The 16,757-nt window shown below is 31.5% G+C and overlaps 1 protein-coding gene across 1 annotated transcript in view; it reads right to left on the reverse strand.

Moving 5' to 3' along the window:
* Positions 1–14,119: 14,119 nt before the first annotated feature.
* Positions 14,120–16,757, reverse strand: part of LOC106464184 (peroxidasin homolog) — a 25,964-nt gene continuing 23,326 nt past the window's right edge. The window contains exons 13-15 of the mRNA XM_013924310.1: positions 15,780–15,949; positions 14,732–14,840; positions 14,120–14,213 (exon numbers count right to left, since the gene is read on the reverse strand). Coding sequence (XP_013779764.1) covers positions 14,120–14,213; positions 14,732–14,840; positions 15,780–15,949 — 373 coding nt within the window. The remainder of the gene's footprint in view (positions 14,214–14,731; positions 14,841–15,779; positions 15,950–16,757) is intronic.

The raw sequence follows: 16,757 nt of genomic DNA on the forward strand, positions 1-16,757 counted from the left end.
GACTGTGGTGTTGTTATATTTGATTTTACTATTATTCTGAGTTTGGGAGGTATTACATAGAGATTTAGATTTTTTTACAGGAGATGAAATGATATTATGACCCTTATTTTTTGTGCTATAAGGAATATTTTATAGCAAGCTGTTTCGCAAAACATTTAACAGTATACGTTATGTACATTTCTAAATATAAATTTAATTTAAACAAACATCGATATTAAAATAAATATTGAATAATAAAACCATCACACTTGATTATTATAAAGATAGGAGTGTGGGTAGATTACAAGATCAGTAGAGCCATAAGAAAGTTGTGGCCCGTAATGTTAAACAGAGTTTTATTGAAAAATGTCAACAATGCATTATGTGATAACTGCTCATTTATAATACAGTTAGGACAACTAATACTAGTAGATGTGGTGTCTGTAACATCAACACTTTGCAGGAATATCAACGAATACAGGTGACATAAAAACATTTGTAAGATGAAAGGATATTATGACCCTTATTTTCTGTGCTATAAGTACTATTTTATAGCAAGGTGTTTCGTCAATTTCTTGTGATGGTTGCTTACATTGCCTAGTTGGGCAGTAGCAGAATGTTTGAGGAGCAAGCTGTGTGATACTCATTAGATGTAGTATCAAGTGCAGTTCAGTTTGATACGTCCAGTTAGTTTCAACTCGATTTGATTTTAATTAACATATTTCTACATAAGTTATTTTATCAGTTGCCAAAACTACCACTTTATATTACAAATCATAAAAATACGGCAAACATTGACAAAGATTTATTGATGACTTAGGACCAACCTTTCAAAATGGCATCACTCTTACCTTTTTCAAGCTACTGAACTATATTTTTCTTGATCAAAACCAATTTAAATCTAATAAAACAAATTTATTTTTAATAAATAATAAGTATGTTGTTTGAATATGATAAACCTAGCAATAATGTTTATCAGAATATTTTACCATTACCTCACATAATCTCTAAATACTAAACTTCATATCTTGTTATAGAAGAAAATTTCGTTAGCTTTCAAACAGATATAGTTTAACATGGAAGCGTTTTCAAGAAACTAAAAAGAATCTCAAATCTGAGTCTTCTAAACTTCGCATTAGATTCCTTTAATCATTCCTACTAAAATTGTTTGTAGTTACTTTTCTCCCAAACAGGACTTATTGCTCACACTACTTTATTCAATCCAGGGTTATATTCTCCACTGCGAAGAAAGGCAGATAGCCCATTGTGTAGCTTTGTGCTAAACAAACAACAACCAGTTTATTCACTCTACATTAATGCAAATATGGTACAATCTGCTCAATCTATTTGTATTTTTATGTGGCAAGTAGCTATTTCTAAACCAGTGCTTCGTTAGTAATTACTTGAACACCTTGAAAGGATGGGAATGAAAGACAGTGGTAATATAACCAATGAAAGGGAAGGAAAGTCATATGAGAAACAAAATATAGATGATTATGTTCTCAGTGGATGATAATATCTTATAAAAAACATAGCTATGTTTGAAAATGGACAGACAATTCTAAACAAAATCGATAAGTGTAATAAGTGCAGAAATAAAAGTTGGAACATTTTATTTTTTTAGAAATACATTCTATAAATATCAATCCTTAGGTATTTTGTATTAAAAAAAATATTACAATTTTATATACAGGTGGTCACTCAACATCTGAAAGGTGTGTGCAGTCCAAATAGATTTAATATAAATATAACAATTGTGGCAGGCTCATGTGCATGTGAGTGAGAGTTGGTTAGCTGTGGTAATTTAGTAAAGACGCAGTGGGTAGCACAGCTATGAGCTTGTCATTTATATTAATCATTTAAGACAAAGGGTGCTGCTGACTGGTCATTCTAAGTTAGCGATAACTATTTCTGAACCTTGAGGTCTCTGAGCTGGCTGATTGTATAAGTGTAACAGGAAGCTAATAGACTAGTCGTTTGGGGTTCGACTTTAACATCAGTTACAAATGAATATATAAAAATCCAGGTTATGCAGGCGCGAGTAGAGTACACAAGTTCCCACGTCGAGGGGGTTTACAGTTAGAGTAAAGAATTGACTCGGAGACTGAAATACAAAATAACACTACAATACCAAAACTATCACGAAAAGCTTCTACATTAAAAGCATCAAATTCTTCATTCTGAGTGCCCAACTGTTCATTGATTAAACCTTCATTAGATCTGACACTACAGCAAACAAATTGTCAGTTAGAGCATTATGCAACAAACATTCAGTTTAGTTTTTGCAATCGTGTTAGTACTTCTAAGATAATTCATAACAAAGCTATTACTTCTTCAATAAACCCGACCAAGTCTACAGGTGAATTCTCTCTTAACATCATATTACACATTATACATCACTTCTTAACTATGTTGTTAGACTAGAGAGAGTAACAGTAATTACTTATGTAGAGTTTGTACGTTGGATATTTTGGACGGACTGCAAGATTGCCATTCTTCTTCTTCTAGCTAACTTACCAGGAGTTGGTTACCTTCTAGATCATCGTTGGAGAACTGATGTTTGGTCCAAAAACATGACTGTTCATTCACACTTTTGTGTGTTCTTATGATGATTCAACTAACACAATATGCTTACTTTGGAAGTAGATCGTCCATCTAATTGGTTTGATTCCATTATTTGACCGATACAAAACCAAAACTAAATGATAATTGATTATGGTCAAAAGCTATTAATTGGCAGCCTATTTGCATGTATTTTTCCACGTCTCACTTCTGATCAAAGTTCTGCCAGTGGTTTTTTTATATATCTTACATCCGTTATTGTCAATAATATAAACATTCTGTAGCCTCTCTCTCTGCTACGATCTCGTCTGTTAAACGCATATAAGACAAACTGCTGGTTTCTACTTTACATATTGTAGATTGGAATGCATCTCAGTATTTACTTTAACTTTCAATTTCCTTATTTGGACAGTCATCTCTGTGTACCTTACATTATACATTTGCTAGTGTGCATGTATTTTCTTTTTTTGACTTGTATGTATGTCATAGATGAATATTCACGAAAAAGTATATTTTTCTTTCACCTAAGAATTTGTAATCCTCACAAAATGCTTCAAATGCTTCATAAAATATCAATTCATACATTATACAAATATCAAATGTAAGTGTTCTAGGTTTTGTTGGTTGTAACATGAAGACAACTAAAAAAATTAATATATATCTATAATGTATTTATATAATAGAATATTCTATATTGACTAATGTATAACCTAAGTATCATAAACAGTCGAACCTGTTGGACTGTTATTGACATTACTGTCAAAATCATTATGAAGAGTAAGAGTATACCAGTAGATGATTTATCACAGTCTATGCTCACTATGTACATTGGTTAACGCTGTGATTATTTACAAGTATACTCTACAAAAAAAAAAAAATGTCTGAACAAGTATTTAAAATTAAGCCTGTTTAACCAAGTCTATTTATCTTCGCTACCACTTCTGACTGAAAGCCTTTCTAAGCTTAAAAATAAGTTTTTAATTATTTATTTAGTTTCTTTGTGTTTCTATATATTATTATTTCTAATGTCAAATTGTTAAATTCTTAATAAGTTTTAGTTATTAAAAGTCTGTCAAGGAACTGTGTTTTATTTCATTGCATAGTCTTGTATTTCCACTTTCAAGATAGTTAGACATGAAAATTTAATTTGCTAATCGTGAACTTCAGCTAAACGAATAAGTTACACGTGTCAGTAATTGTTCTTATTGGCTATTTGTATGTGTACTTGTAGGTTTCAGCTTCCTATATCCTGAATGAAATAATACCGTCTGGCAGCGATGTGGCACATCAGGCAAAGTGTCAATGGATAAAGTGTAAGATTCACACTATTCCCTGTGTAATTTCATATATATATATATATGTATATGTGTCATTGATCTTTATGGCTAATAACTATGAATTACGAGGCTCGTAGGCATTTTTATTTTATTTTCAATTAGACTGAAATATCCTTGTTAATTACATAAAGAGTGCATTATACATGGCACACATCTATTGTTGGCTCAGAACCTGACCGAATTTCGTTCGTATTGCATCATCATCTACTTGCACAAAATAATATATCACTTAATCTAACTCACAACTCAGAAAAAACAAAAACAAAAAACAGACTAGATCTATGTAACATTTAGGTTGTACAATATTTCTATTTTAAGTAGGATATAAAGATGTTTCGTCACACAAACAACCCTCAATTACGTATTACTTGAAATTCAATTTCAACTATAAATAAGTGTTGGCTAGTAAGCTGCCAATGGACTGTTCACACCTAAATTAATTATCCTTTTTCTGTTTGGTCATGCGCAGTAGTGCCTTTTCTCTGTTGCTTTAATACAAAGCTACACAATAGACTCTGAAGTCGCCTAAAATTGTTCAACATTTTTCAGGTATATAAATACATCTAGGTTTGTGGTTGGTTAAGTTTATTTTATCTTAATTATCTATCGTTCTATGTCATTCACGAATGGCATCACGTGTACATTCGCGTGCGAAAACTGCTGTAAGGTAGTATACACTATGTAAAGGTAGAGAGCATTCTTTTCTACTGTCTAGTCAGGTGATACTTAAGATTACAATCCTCTTCCTCCTTGTTTTTCAAAGGGAATTATCAACAGTGACATAGTCAGAGCACCTATCGTGGGAAGAACAACAGTGTAAAAACTGTACATAATGCTATGCTTTCTCAATCTGGAACATATTTAGGTTTTGGATTTTAGAGATCTGCAGATTCTCTGGAAGCTTTCAAACTCCTGCAAAGGCGCCATATTTCATTCACACACTCATAATTTTTATTGTGTTTCCAACATTGAGTTTCACTCTCTTCTACATTGTGTACAGTCCCTTTATTTACTAAACTCTGCCAAAAGTCAGAGAAATCACATTTTCTGTCTAGCCTCCTGTTATCTAGCGGATCCTACCCTATTACGCAAAGGGAGATCTGTGAACTTGAGAACACTTAACTTCGTGACTGAATTTCTTTTATTTCTAGATCTTATCATCTGTTGTACTTCTGTTTAAAACAAAAATACTTTTACTGACTTTCCCAATGTGTTTACCAGTTTCTGTTTACCACATATAGTTAATAGCCTGTTCTACACACATATCGGAACCGTCACTCCGAGTCCTAGTTCTTTAACAAACTTTTAAAACTTACCAGCACACGAGTACCCCAGCATCAACTCCAGAAACACCACTGACAGAAGGGTTCTCAACCATTTAGGATTGACCTCCGAAAATATAAAACTTAAAGGCCTTGTCCAGATAATATTAGAATGCTGTCCTAGAGGCATAATGTCCAGGAATTTATACCGGAACGAATGTGTTTATTTATTTGTATATTATTTTGGGTTTTACAAAACAGCAAAGCTTCCAACACTGGTTGAATTGTGACGTGTACTTTAAATCCCAAATACTGACATGCGAAGTGATGAAACGAAGAAAAAGCGTATGCACATTTCCCATTCGATTCGCAATTGTTAATCACATATAACCTTTGAAACTCACTCATATAAGTCTCAAAATTCCTCATATTATAATCTATGTTTTTCAACATTTTACAGTAAATGTTAAAATTTAATAACGTGTACAGATTAATGGAATGAAAACTGGGACTATCTGTTCACAACGAGTTTATCCACCTGATCGATCAACGGAATCTGAGCAGTGTAACGTTTCTTTCATAAGTTTAGTATCTATTGCAAATCTTTATCGCCATTAATTTAAACTGACCTCTATTAATAAGTTTTTGTTTGTTTTTCATACAATTATAAACTGACTAACTAGTTAATTTGATTCATTTAGTGATCTTTAGATTGGTAAACGAACGAAGCTGCTCAATTTTTAGTCGTCTTTAAATGTTCACCAGTTTAAATATCGACCGTTTTTCATTGCTTGTACAGACCTATGAAAATTGTGAGGGTTTCATAAACTCAGTTGAGTTGCACAAGTTAGTATTAATGAAACAACTCCTTTTCTTGTTTACAAGAGACTTGTGAGTAAACAGCCAATGCTATTTCTATATCTGATATGAATGCCTCAGCAACTCAAATATCACAAATACGAACTAAACAGGAAAAGTCATTTGAATTTTAAACACGTGTGTAATCTTAGCAACACATTTGCTTTTTTTTCAATTCAATTATTTCTTTTTTATGCAATTGTATTATTTTTATATGCTGGTCTGCATACGGGGAGTGTATTTTTTCCATTTATCAGAGTTCAGATGGTAAAAAAAGAAAATTATGAAATTGAAAGACTTTCATTCCGTTCTATGAGAGGATATATGTTGCTATAACAATCAACCTATGGGTTATTAAGCAAAGCTGTCATCTATTGACTATGTGTGAAGTAATCTTCAAATATATTATTATTATATGTTTTTTTTACAAAATGTATGAAGATAAGTCATTATACATATCTCTTTCGCTGCAGTTCTTTGTGTCAAATTTAAGATATACTTGGATGTTAAAAAATATGCTATTCTGTAATGTGTAATCCAATTAGTTTGTTTTAATGTTATAACTGTACATGTTAAAATGTTGTTAATATTCTTGTTATCTTATTTCTTTTCAAATCTACATGTTTTGTTTTTAGAAATTACTGTTAATCTTGAATTTCATGCACTGATATATTAGAAGCTTAGATGGCTCACAGAACATTATAGGGAAGGCTTTTCTATTTTATGTGTTTGAGCGACAACTTTTGATATGAGCTAAATGTTATTCATACTACAGAGTTAATAACAAAAAGTCTGTTAACAATTAGAAAAAATAACTTTACCAACAAATTATGAAATTAAACTAATTTAGAATTCATTCATAGTGTTCTTAAGTATTAAGATTCACACATCTTACCAATACATGAATACATTTCATTTAGTTGTTACATAGAAATTCCAACAACTTCTTGATGTTACAAAAAATGCCAGAAAATAAAATTATTAGTATGAAAATTAAGAACTAGTAAATACACGGTCAAGAAAAGTTAAAGTAGCATAATATTTGAGCATGTAAAGTTATTTTTTTACATTTGATATTTATCTTTACCAAAGTCGACGAGAGAATAATTTATATGTTTGCATATATAGGTGTGATTTTTCCAATTGACGATAATTATTAAAATTTTGGGACTGTTATTTGAAAGTTCCCCCTAAAACTTTACAATTTTATTTAATGCATAAACATCAAGGGTTATGAAAAAAGGTCAGAAGAAAAGCGTCCAACACACCACAAGACTGTTTTATTAGGAGGTATCAATATGAAGTACAGACGAAGAACTTAGTCCAACATACCACAAGATTTTCCTTCGTTTTTTCATAAATGATGACGATATTTGAGATGAAGAACAGATGTTTGCAAAAATATTTAAGTTTTCATGGTATTGTTGAAATGAGATGTAAGGTGTTACTATTACTAAAAATGGTGGTGCTTAGTATGTAGGGATGAGATGAGAAAATAATGGTCGCCACATTCAATCTGTTACTCAATGATGCTTACAAATAACTGCTAAAGTTGAGTTATAGCCTTATTTGAGCACCTAATTATCGAGTGTTTTATAGCTTGTATAACAGTAATATTATTCTGTTCTTCTACTTCAAGTATTTTTGTGTAGATATAATAAAAAAGGAAAACTATTACTTGACAGTGAGTTCAGTTTATAAGGATATATTATTTCTATGTTTCATAAATAAGTTTCATTTTTGGTCGCTAGATGGCAGACAAATTGTTTATATATAACGACCGTTTGTGACTTGTCATTGCACAAACATGATAGCTGCCAAAACAATTTCAGTTAAAATAAATAAGTAAAGAATAATTCAGATTAGTATTTAAGGTATCAAGTAGATCAAGTATTTATGCAACTGACAGGTCTGTGTACATGTTATTGTTGTCTGAGTTTAAAAACAGCAGTTTCTTAATTATCAAAACTATACTATACAGTTGCGTGTGTATGTGTGGTATCATACTTCATGATCTGAGAGTTGTATGATGTCCTCTCTATTAATTGACATGACCCTAACATGTGGTGGAGTCGATTTTATACACGTGAAGTGAGTTAGGATAAAGTTGGAAAGCGTGTATTTTGTAAATATCCCCTTAACGTTGATCCAGCACTCCCAATATAATCCAAAATTAGAGAAACTGACAAACATAATATGGTATTAACAACATGTATATTATCATTAAATTACAAAAATAAAACAAATGCTCACTTATCAACCTACTTCAATTAAATTGTTTAAAAAAAAAGAGGGAAACAAGTATTAAAGAAATGTTTCAAAATTAAGAATGATGTAGGAATGAAAATTCCAAAAAGTACAGAAACAAGGTAGGGATGAATACACAAAACCATACAAAAATCATTACATAAGTAGCCAGTAAGTACTGAGTCTGTCTTTCAAACTTATGGTTATTAGCAACTGTAAGACTGTATAGCACTATTCAGTTTAAATGCTTTTATTCAAACCTAAACTCATGCAACTGACAGGAATTTAACATTTAGTTAAGCTAAAAGTTATTGTTGGAATGATTTAGCTACTTATATAGTGATTCTTGCATGGTTTTTCTGTATTTGTGTCTACCTTGTTTCTATACTGTTCGGCATTGCCATCCCTACATGATACTTATTTTTTATTACTTGTTTATAAATACGTTTGGTTTATGGGGTTTAAAAAATCGTTATGTAAAACAGATATCAAAGTAAAAAGAGCTACAGTGCTACGTGCTTTGTCTTTGTTTTTACATATTCATGAATTCAAGATGAAGGATGGGTATCTATTTTTTTCATTTTTTAACAAACTTATTTTGTGATAGCTTTAAAATGAATGTAAATATTGTTGAAAGTAACACTCAATTTCATAACTAGTTTACTCAGAACAAAGAGTATTTATGCAATATCATTAATTCAGTGTTTTAATGTAAAAATAAATAAATTTTAAAGTGTCATTACAGGTTACTTGAAATATTTTATTATTTCTACTCTAATCATAAACTTCCTGGTCTATTATGATCTTGATGAATAGTTTGGTGGGAAATAACAATCCTCGATATTATAATTAGGTAAAATATGAACCCAAGCGGTATTCCAACCCGTATTCTACAGTTTCAGAATTAGTTAAATTAATAATATATCTGTTAAAGTTTAGAATTTCTAATATTTGGATTAATCACTTATTCTGTCCATAAAGCAAACCATTTTGAAAGTTTAGACCATTACTTTCCCCAACTTTCGTTTCTGTATAACAGTAGTAATTGGGGACAAAAATGCCAGTTAGGTGTTGAATATCTGATCGAAAATGCCTTAGAAATAGTACGACTAGACCTCAAAAACCAAATTTTTAACAGTTATACGTTCTGAATTTTGAGTAAGATGCCACTGACTCGAAAAACACCCAACTATAGGAGAGAGAGGGTTTCAAGCAGTGAAATTAAAAATAATTCAAATGAAATGAAAATGATTAATAACATGACATAACATTTTGAACGTGTATGGAAGTTGCAAACAAAATGTGTGTTATGTGCTATAGCATGAAATATTTTCTAAATTACAGGCGTGTCGTGGATTGGTCATCTCGGTCATAAACCATCGTGTTTCACTAGGTTTTATCACATACATTTACCGTAGCTTCAAAACACATTGTTTATCAATAAACAAATAATTTTATTCACAAAAATAGGAATTAAACAGATAAGATTATATCGATTTGTTAGAAAGAACACAGTATTTCAGTTTTAAAAAAGACATGTTATTAGAATAACAGCACAAGACTGTTTAAAGTAATATTCCGTTCTTCAACACAAAACCCCAACTTAAGATACCATAAACAGAACAATATAAACATTAGAATCAATCAAATTCATCGGTATATGCATAAGTTTATATAAAATCAATTAAATATATCGGTATATGCGTAAATGTATCTCACGATCAGCTTTTATAAATTATATATATACTGGAATACTGTAATAACTTCACTTTTTAGGTTGAATGTGACTACTTTAATATTTTTGCAAGATCCAGATTTTCCTAACGTAAGCTGTACACTGAAGGACAGTTTTGATATTTTGTAAATCGGTCTACGATAGGTCAAGAAACGCATATTCTTACCAATCAACAAATGAAATTTGTTAATGACTGTATGTACATTTCTTCTCATCTAAAATAATCATTTTGTGTATCCTATTGAATACAGTGTACATATTTACGTACTTGTCACGTGCAGAATTATAACTATGAGAACTGGTACTACAAAAATCACGTAGGATTGAATACAATAAGAAACCTACTAATTTCAAACACTTTTGGGAGACATAACTTCCTTCTTCAAAGATGGATTGGGATTAAACAGGAAGTGTAAAGTTTGAAAGTTTCTCAGTAACGGTCCATCAGTCGAAAATGCTAGTTTTTTGTGTGATTTTTCTTAATGTCATGACAACCAAGTAGTCGGCTATTAATGGGAATGTTGCAAGTGTGACAGCATTTTTGACTGTATGAAGGGACGGGAAATATGGCGCTGTGAGATACACAATAATTGGTAAAGAATATACGGGATTCGAGGAGAAGAATGAAAAGAAATATTTAAAAAGAAAAAAAACACGGGTTGTACGTGTGGTAGAGCTTTCGATTTAGGAGCTGGCGAGCCTGGTTCGAATCATTGTGATACAACAAAATATTGTGTGTGTGTATGTGTGTGTTTGTGTTTTTCTTATAGCAAAGCCACATCGAGCTATCTACTGTGTCTACGGAGAGGAATCGAATCCCTAATTTCAGCGTTGTAAATCCGACTTACCGCTGTCGCAGCGAGGGACAAACAAAATATTTCCAGTACTTTAAGCTATGGGTGTGTTATAAGAGTCACAGTCAATTTCTTAGCATTATTGGTTGGGTTAGGTGCTACTGATTAGCTGCTTTCCTTCTGGTAAGTAGTTAAAAATTAGGCAAATAGCCGTAGTAGCTTTTTAATAAGTAGAAAAATAAAATTAAAAGGGAAATTGCAAATGTAATCTAGCAAACTAAAACTGATACAAAGTACGTAAGTTAAAGAAAATAGAACACAGAGTTAAAGAAAATAATGAAAAATTAAATATCAAACAAAAATTGCAATATAAAAAGATAATAATAATAAATGGTATAAGATTAAGATAAAATCAATAGCATAAAGATATTAAGTAATAGCTTAAATAAAACAGATATTGAAACAAACATCTCTCAGGCAAAAAATAAAAGTCTGTGCAGGATCATTTCAAAACATGCTTTATATCACTGTCTGTTTTAAAGACTTCTTATAAACACTGACGCACACAAGAAAATTAAATTACCATAACACAGTCACTAAAAAAAAGTTGCCACCCTACCAATAATGAACACCATATGACCTAAAATTCTATTTAAAAAAAACAAAGAAAGAAACATATTAAAACAGACTATGACACAAATAAGTTATTTATACCTTATATTCATATTCTTACTGCAAAGGTGATACCCCTCCACGAAAAACTACTTTCAAACGGTCCACTATTAAAGAATCAAACATAATTTATTTGCCGTTATCTTTCTCTTTAAAACTCCTGAACATCTCACATACCCCGCTCGTCCTGAATTCAACCTTGAAGAATTATTTTCCGAAAAAGTCGGGTTACTAAGTTACTCTTGTGTATATGAAATATGTATGATCATAATTCAACCAGTGATATTTTACAGTGTATGCATATACTGATTCAAGGTGTGCACTCCATCATGAGATCATAATAAGTTAAAATCCTCATGAAGTCGAAAATAAACATATTCGAATGTACTACTCTGCTTGCTAGGAAGAAACTTTAGCCAACTGAGCTAACGCGTCTCCAACACTTCTAAATCACACTTATATTACTTTTATAAGTGATTGAAGGCGTGATTATCAAACTATTAGCAATTCGTAATTAACAATTCTTAGCTAACCAACTATTTTACTGATTAAACTATTGATATTATACTAGTTTATTGATTAAACTCTTGACAGCACTTCAGTTTACTGATTAAACTGTTTACATTACAATTGTGCAGTAATTAAACTGTTTACATTACAATTGTGTAGTGATTAAACTGTTTACGTTACAATTGTATACTGATTAAACTCTTGACATCACTTCAGTTTACTGATTAAATTGTTTACATTACAATTGTGTAGTGATTAAACTGTTTACATTACAATTGTGTAGTGATTAAACTGTTTACGTTACAATTGTATACTGATTAAACTCTTGACATCACACCAGTTTACTGGGAAAACTCTTAACTATCCTACTAGTATTCTGAAAAACTCTTGACATCACACCAGTTTATTGATTAAATTGTTTACGTTACAATTGTGTACTGATTAAACTCTTGACATCACACCAGTTTACTGGGAAAACTCTTAACTATCCTACTAGTATTCTGAAAAACTCTTGACATCACACCAGTTTACTGATTAAACTGTTTACGTTACAATTGTGTACTGATTAAACTCTTGACATCACACCAGTTTACTGGGAAAACTCTTAACTATCCTACTAGTATTCTGAAAAACTCTTGACATCACACCAGTTTACTGGTTAAATTGTTTACGTTACAATTGTGTACTGATTAAACTCTTGACATCACACCAGTTTACTGGGAAAACTCTTAAATATCCTACTAGTATTCTGAAAATCTCTTTAATATCACAACAGTATACTGGAAAAACGCTTGACATTCCCAGTAGTATACTGATGAAAGTCTTGGCTATCACATTAGTACAGTGGTGAAACTCTTGGCTATCATCTAGTATAGTAGAAAAACTCTTAACTATCTTATTTAAAACCTGGAAAAAACGTATACTGGAGAAACGCTTGGATATCTCTCCAGTGTACAGGAGGACCTCTTGGCTTTCACATTAATATACTGGACAAACGTTTCACTATGTCACTAGTTTATGGATTAAACTATTGACTGTCAAATAAATATACTGGTAAAACTCTTGGCTATATCTCTGGTTACATTTATTCTTTCTTATATACTTTTGGCCGTCTCTCTAATATATTTGAGAGACATTTGGCTAGCTGATTTATACATAAAATTTATTTTTCAACTAATATTTACAGCTTTCTTTATACATATAGTTTGTTTTGACATACAAGTATTGGTATAGTAATAACTTACATGTGTAGCATTCCCTCTTGCCTGCCAAACGAATAATTTTGAAATATATATGTTATGGCTTTCGATTATATTGTTCTTACAATAGTATTATATTACCTAAGAATGAAAAGTTTTAAAAATCAAATTTATTTTCCCCAAGTTAAATAAGACGCAGCTTCAGCACCAGGTTTATCCTCCAAACTAGGAAATTTGTGTTTTTATTATGCATCATTAAGTTAACAGCATTGTTTGTGTGTTTGTTTTAATTACAAGTCTGCATAATGTGTTACCCGAGCTGTGCTTACCACAGGAATCAAACCCCTTATTTGAAGTTATAAGCCCCAAAGCTTACCGCTGAACTACCGGGGAGTAGGTATCAACGTAGCCTGTATCTTAAGTAATATCTTTTTCAGTATTCAATGAAATCCTTGGAAAAGTACCTCATTTTTCGAATCAGTTTTCATTTACATAATTGAACATGTTATATGAATCTTATTTACCTAACAATTACTAGCTACATCGAGGTAATACTTGTCAACTCAGAAACCTCAGAATAAATTAATATTTAATCTTGCTACTTCATCAGAGACAACGTATTGCTTATTTGCGAGAAAATCAAAGCCATTTAAGTAAGAAATGCATGTTTAACATTAATACTGAAAACAAAACTTCGCAGTATTTAAGATCACTCAACGTTATATTTCAAGTTTCAAGATACAATACTAAATCTCAAAAGAGTAGTTCCACACATCATATTGGTCTGATATATATAACTTCTAAACAGCTATTAACTAAATTATAAAACTACGAAGGTTCAATGTTTTGTGTCCCTCTTGATTAAAAGTGTACTTTTTGTAAGGGTTTCGATGATGTAGGAATAATAATGTACAATGAGTGTCCAATTAGAGCCAAAATGAGCATCCTCTAGTTAAAAAAAAGTTTACTTCTTGAAGGGATAACCGCCTTGAATTGGATCTTCTTGCCAGAAACGGAGATCAATTGATGGGATATCCTCACAGCGCATGCGGGGATTGCTGAAAAAGTAATATTTCGATTTTACAGCCTTTTTAAAAACTTTATAAAAGCTTAACAAAAACAAATATATTGTAACACTTCTTCAATCTAAATTCAACGGTCGGTGTTGTATATCTAGGTGTAGTGCTGAAACGGCTTTAAGATATTTCATCAAACTCACTTTCAAAGAAACACAATAGCGCCTTATTGTTTAGGTTTATCATTACATAAAATATCAGCCATAAAAAATATTTCCTATAACTAAGGTCTTTTTGTTACCATTAGTCAACTGTTAAATCAAAACTTTAACAAACTTGATTGTAGAAACCCAAAAAGAAGCTAAGTATAATAATAAGTAAGAATGGAAAAGTTACTCACTTTAAAAGGGTGAGAGAGAGCGTTATAACAAATAATTAGAAATAAAAAAAGAATACGGAAAATAATGCTCATTAAATGGCGATAAAGTTTCAAGGGAAAATAATAAAGAGCAATAAAACTACTCAACAAAAAACAGAAAAGAAAGATGAAATGTACTTACTAGATGGGGTGAGAGAGTCTCATGACGTAAAGCTGGATGGTTGGCAAATCATCAGCATTCTCACAGAGAATTTTGGCCTGGTTCGACTTTCTAATTTCTTGAAGCTGTTCTGCAATAAAAAGCTTTGATGTAATCAGAACGATTACGAAAAGTTAGGCTCACTTAAGTAGTTGGCTAACTGGTGAAGAATCAGGTAAATCACGTAACAATCAAATAACATTATGTGATTGGTTAACATGTAAAGGATCACGTAAACCAGTTTGTTAATCATACACGTTTAACCGACATTGTGTAGTTAATTAGCAAGTGAAGAATCTGGTAAACCGGTTCTTTAACCATACACACTTAACTGATATTAAGTAGTTGGTTAACATGCGAAGGATCAGGTAAATTGGATTTTTAACCAAGTAACATTATGTGGTTGGTCAACATATGAAGGAACAGTTAAACCAGTTTGTTAATCATACACACTTAACTGATACTAAGTAGATGGTTAACGTGTGAATGATCAGGTAAACCAGTTTCTTAATCAATTAACACTGTGTAGTTGGTTAACATATGAGGGATCAGATAAACTAGTTTGTTAATCATACACACTTACTTAATATTAATTAGTTGGTTAACGGGTGAAGGATCAGGTAAACCGGTTTTTAATCATACATGTTTAAGCGACATTGTGTAGTTCATTAACATGCGAATAATCAGGTAAACCAGTTTGTTAATCACGTAGCAACCCTGAGTTTAATTATTACGTGACAGTTCACAGTGTTCAACTTTTGATGAGATGGTTATTTGACAAACATCTTGCTTTATAGCAATACACTTGCTCTCCTCCACTACTTTACATGTTCTGCACTGACATTTAAATTATACATAACTCTCGTGTATCAACCACAGTTTAAAACGTAGAAGGTGTTTGGTAGTGCCACGACTCGAACCAGGGACTTTCGGATCCCCAGTTCAATACGCTAACCACTAAGCCACGTATGGGAAGTGAATATAATTACTAAAACGTGTTATTTTGAGCAAATCATACTGTAGAAATTACCTAGAGTAAAGGCAGACGGAAAACCCGAGTTTTCGTACCAAAAACGATCTCCTTTTTTAGCATTTGTGAACTGACGAGCTATAATACAGGCGAAGGTGGGTCCAATTAAACTTCCCTGTAGACGGCGCTCTGAGATTCCACCACTCCAAAGATCAATATCGTCTGGATGTCTGAATAGAAATAATACCAAGTGAAACACGCAGGAAAATATTTTTATAATGCAAGTGATTAGCGTGAAATAGAAGCTCCAAAGAGTTTCATTTCTAACATCTCTGCAACCGAATGTGAAATAATAAATTCTGTCAGGGAAAAGGTGAAGAGTTTTTCAATATCATACTGTATTTGTCATCTTAAGGGATTTTTTAATGAAGTATCAGACACTTTTTAGGTAATTCGAAAACATTTGAAATTCTGTATATGTCTTTAAAAGATATAAATGCAAAACCAAAACCAAAATAACTTACCTGCTGCGTTATGTTTACAAGAAACGATTCCAAAGCTAATACTCAGGTGTACAATAACTGTAAATATCTCTTTAAATTTTTATTTAAAGTAAAACTTTTTTTTTGTTTTTCATTTGTAAGGTGTTTTAGTCTTCGAAGATCAAACACCTTTGTATTTTATTGTGAGCGCAAAATCTGAATTAGTTTTTAGAGATTAAATAAATGTGATAATCAGAAGAGGTGGTGATGCAATCAGCATCGAGTAAGCTGAAAAAAGTGTGGCTACATTTTTTAATAATGATAGAAAAACAAATAGTATGAAATAATTTTTAAAAATTAGAATTCTTATGGATAGGAGGAAAACACACTGGAGAATAACAATTATATTATATCAAAGTGAAAGCTGGTTCTGATATATATACTTGAAACACCCACTTACTTGTATCAAAGTGAGGGCTGGTTCTGATATATACTTGAAACACCCACTTACTTGTATCAAAGTGAGGGCTGGTTCTGATATATACTTGCAACACCC

This window comes from Limulus polyphemus, unplaced genomic scaffold, assembly GCF_000517525.1.
Source record: "Limulus polyphemus unplaced genomic scaffold, Limulus_polyphemus-2.1.2 Scaffold1581, whole genome shotgun sequence".
NCBI classification, from domain to species: domain Eukaryota; kingdom Metazoa; phylum Arthropoda; class Merostomata; order Xiphosura; family Limulidae; genus Limulus; species Limulus polyphemus.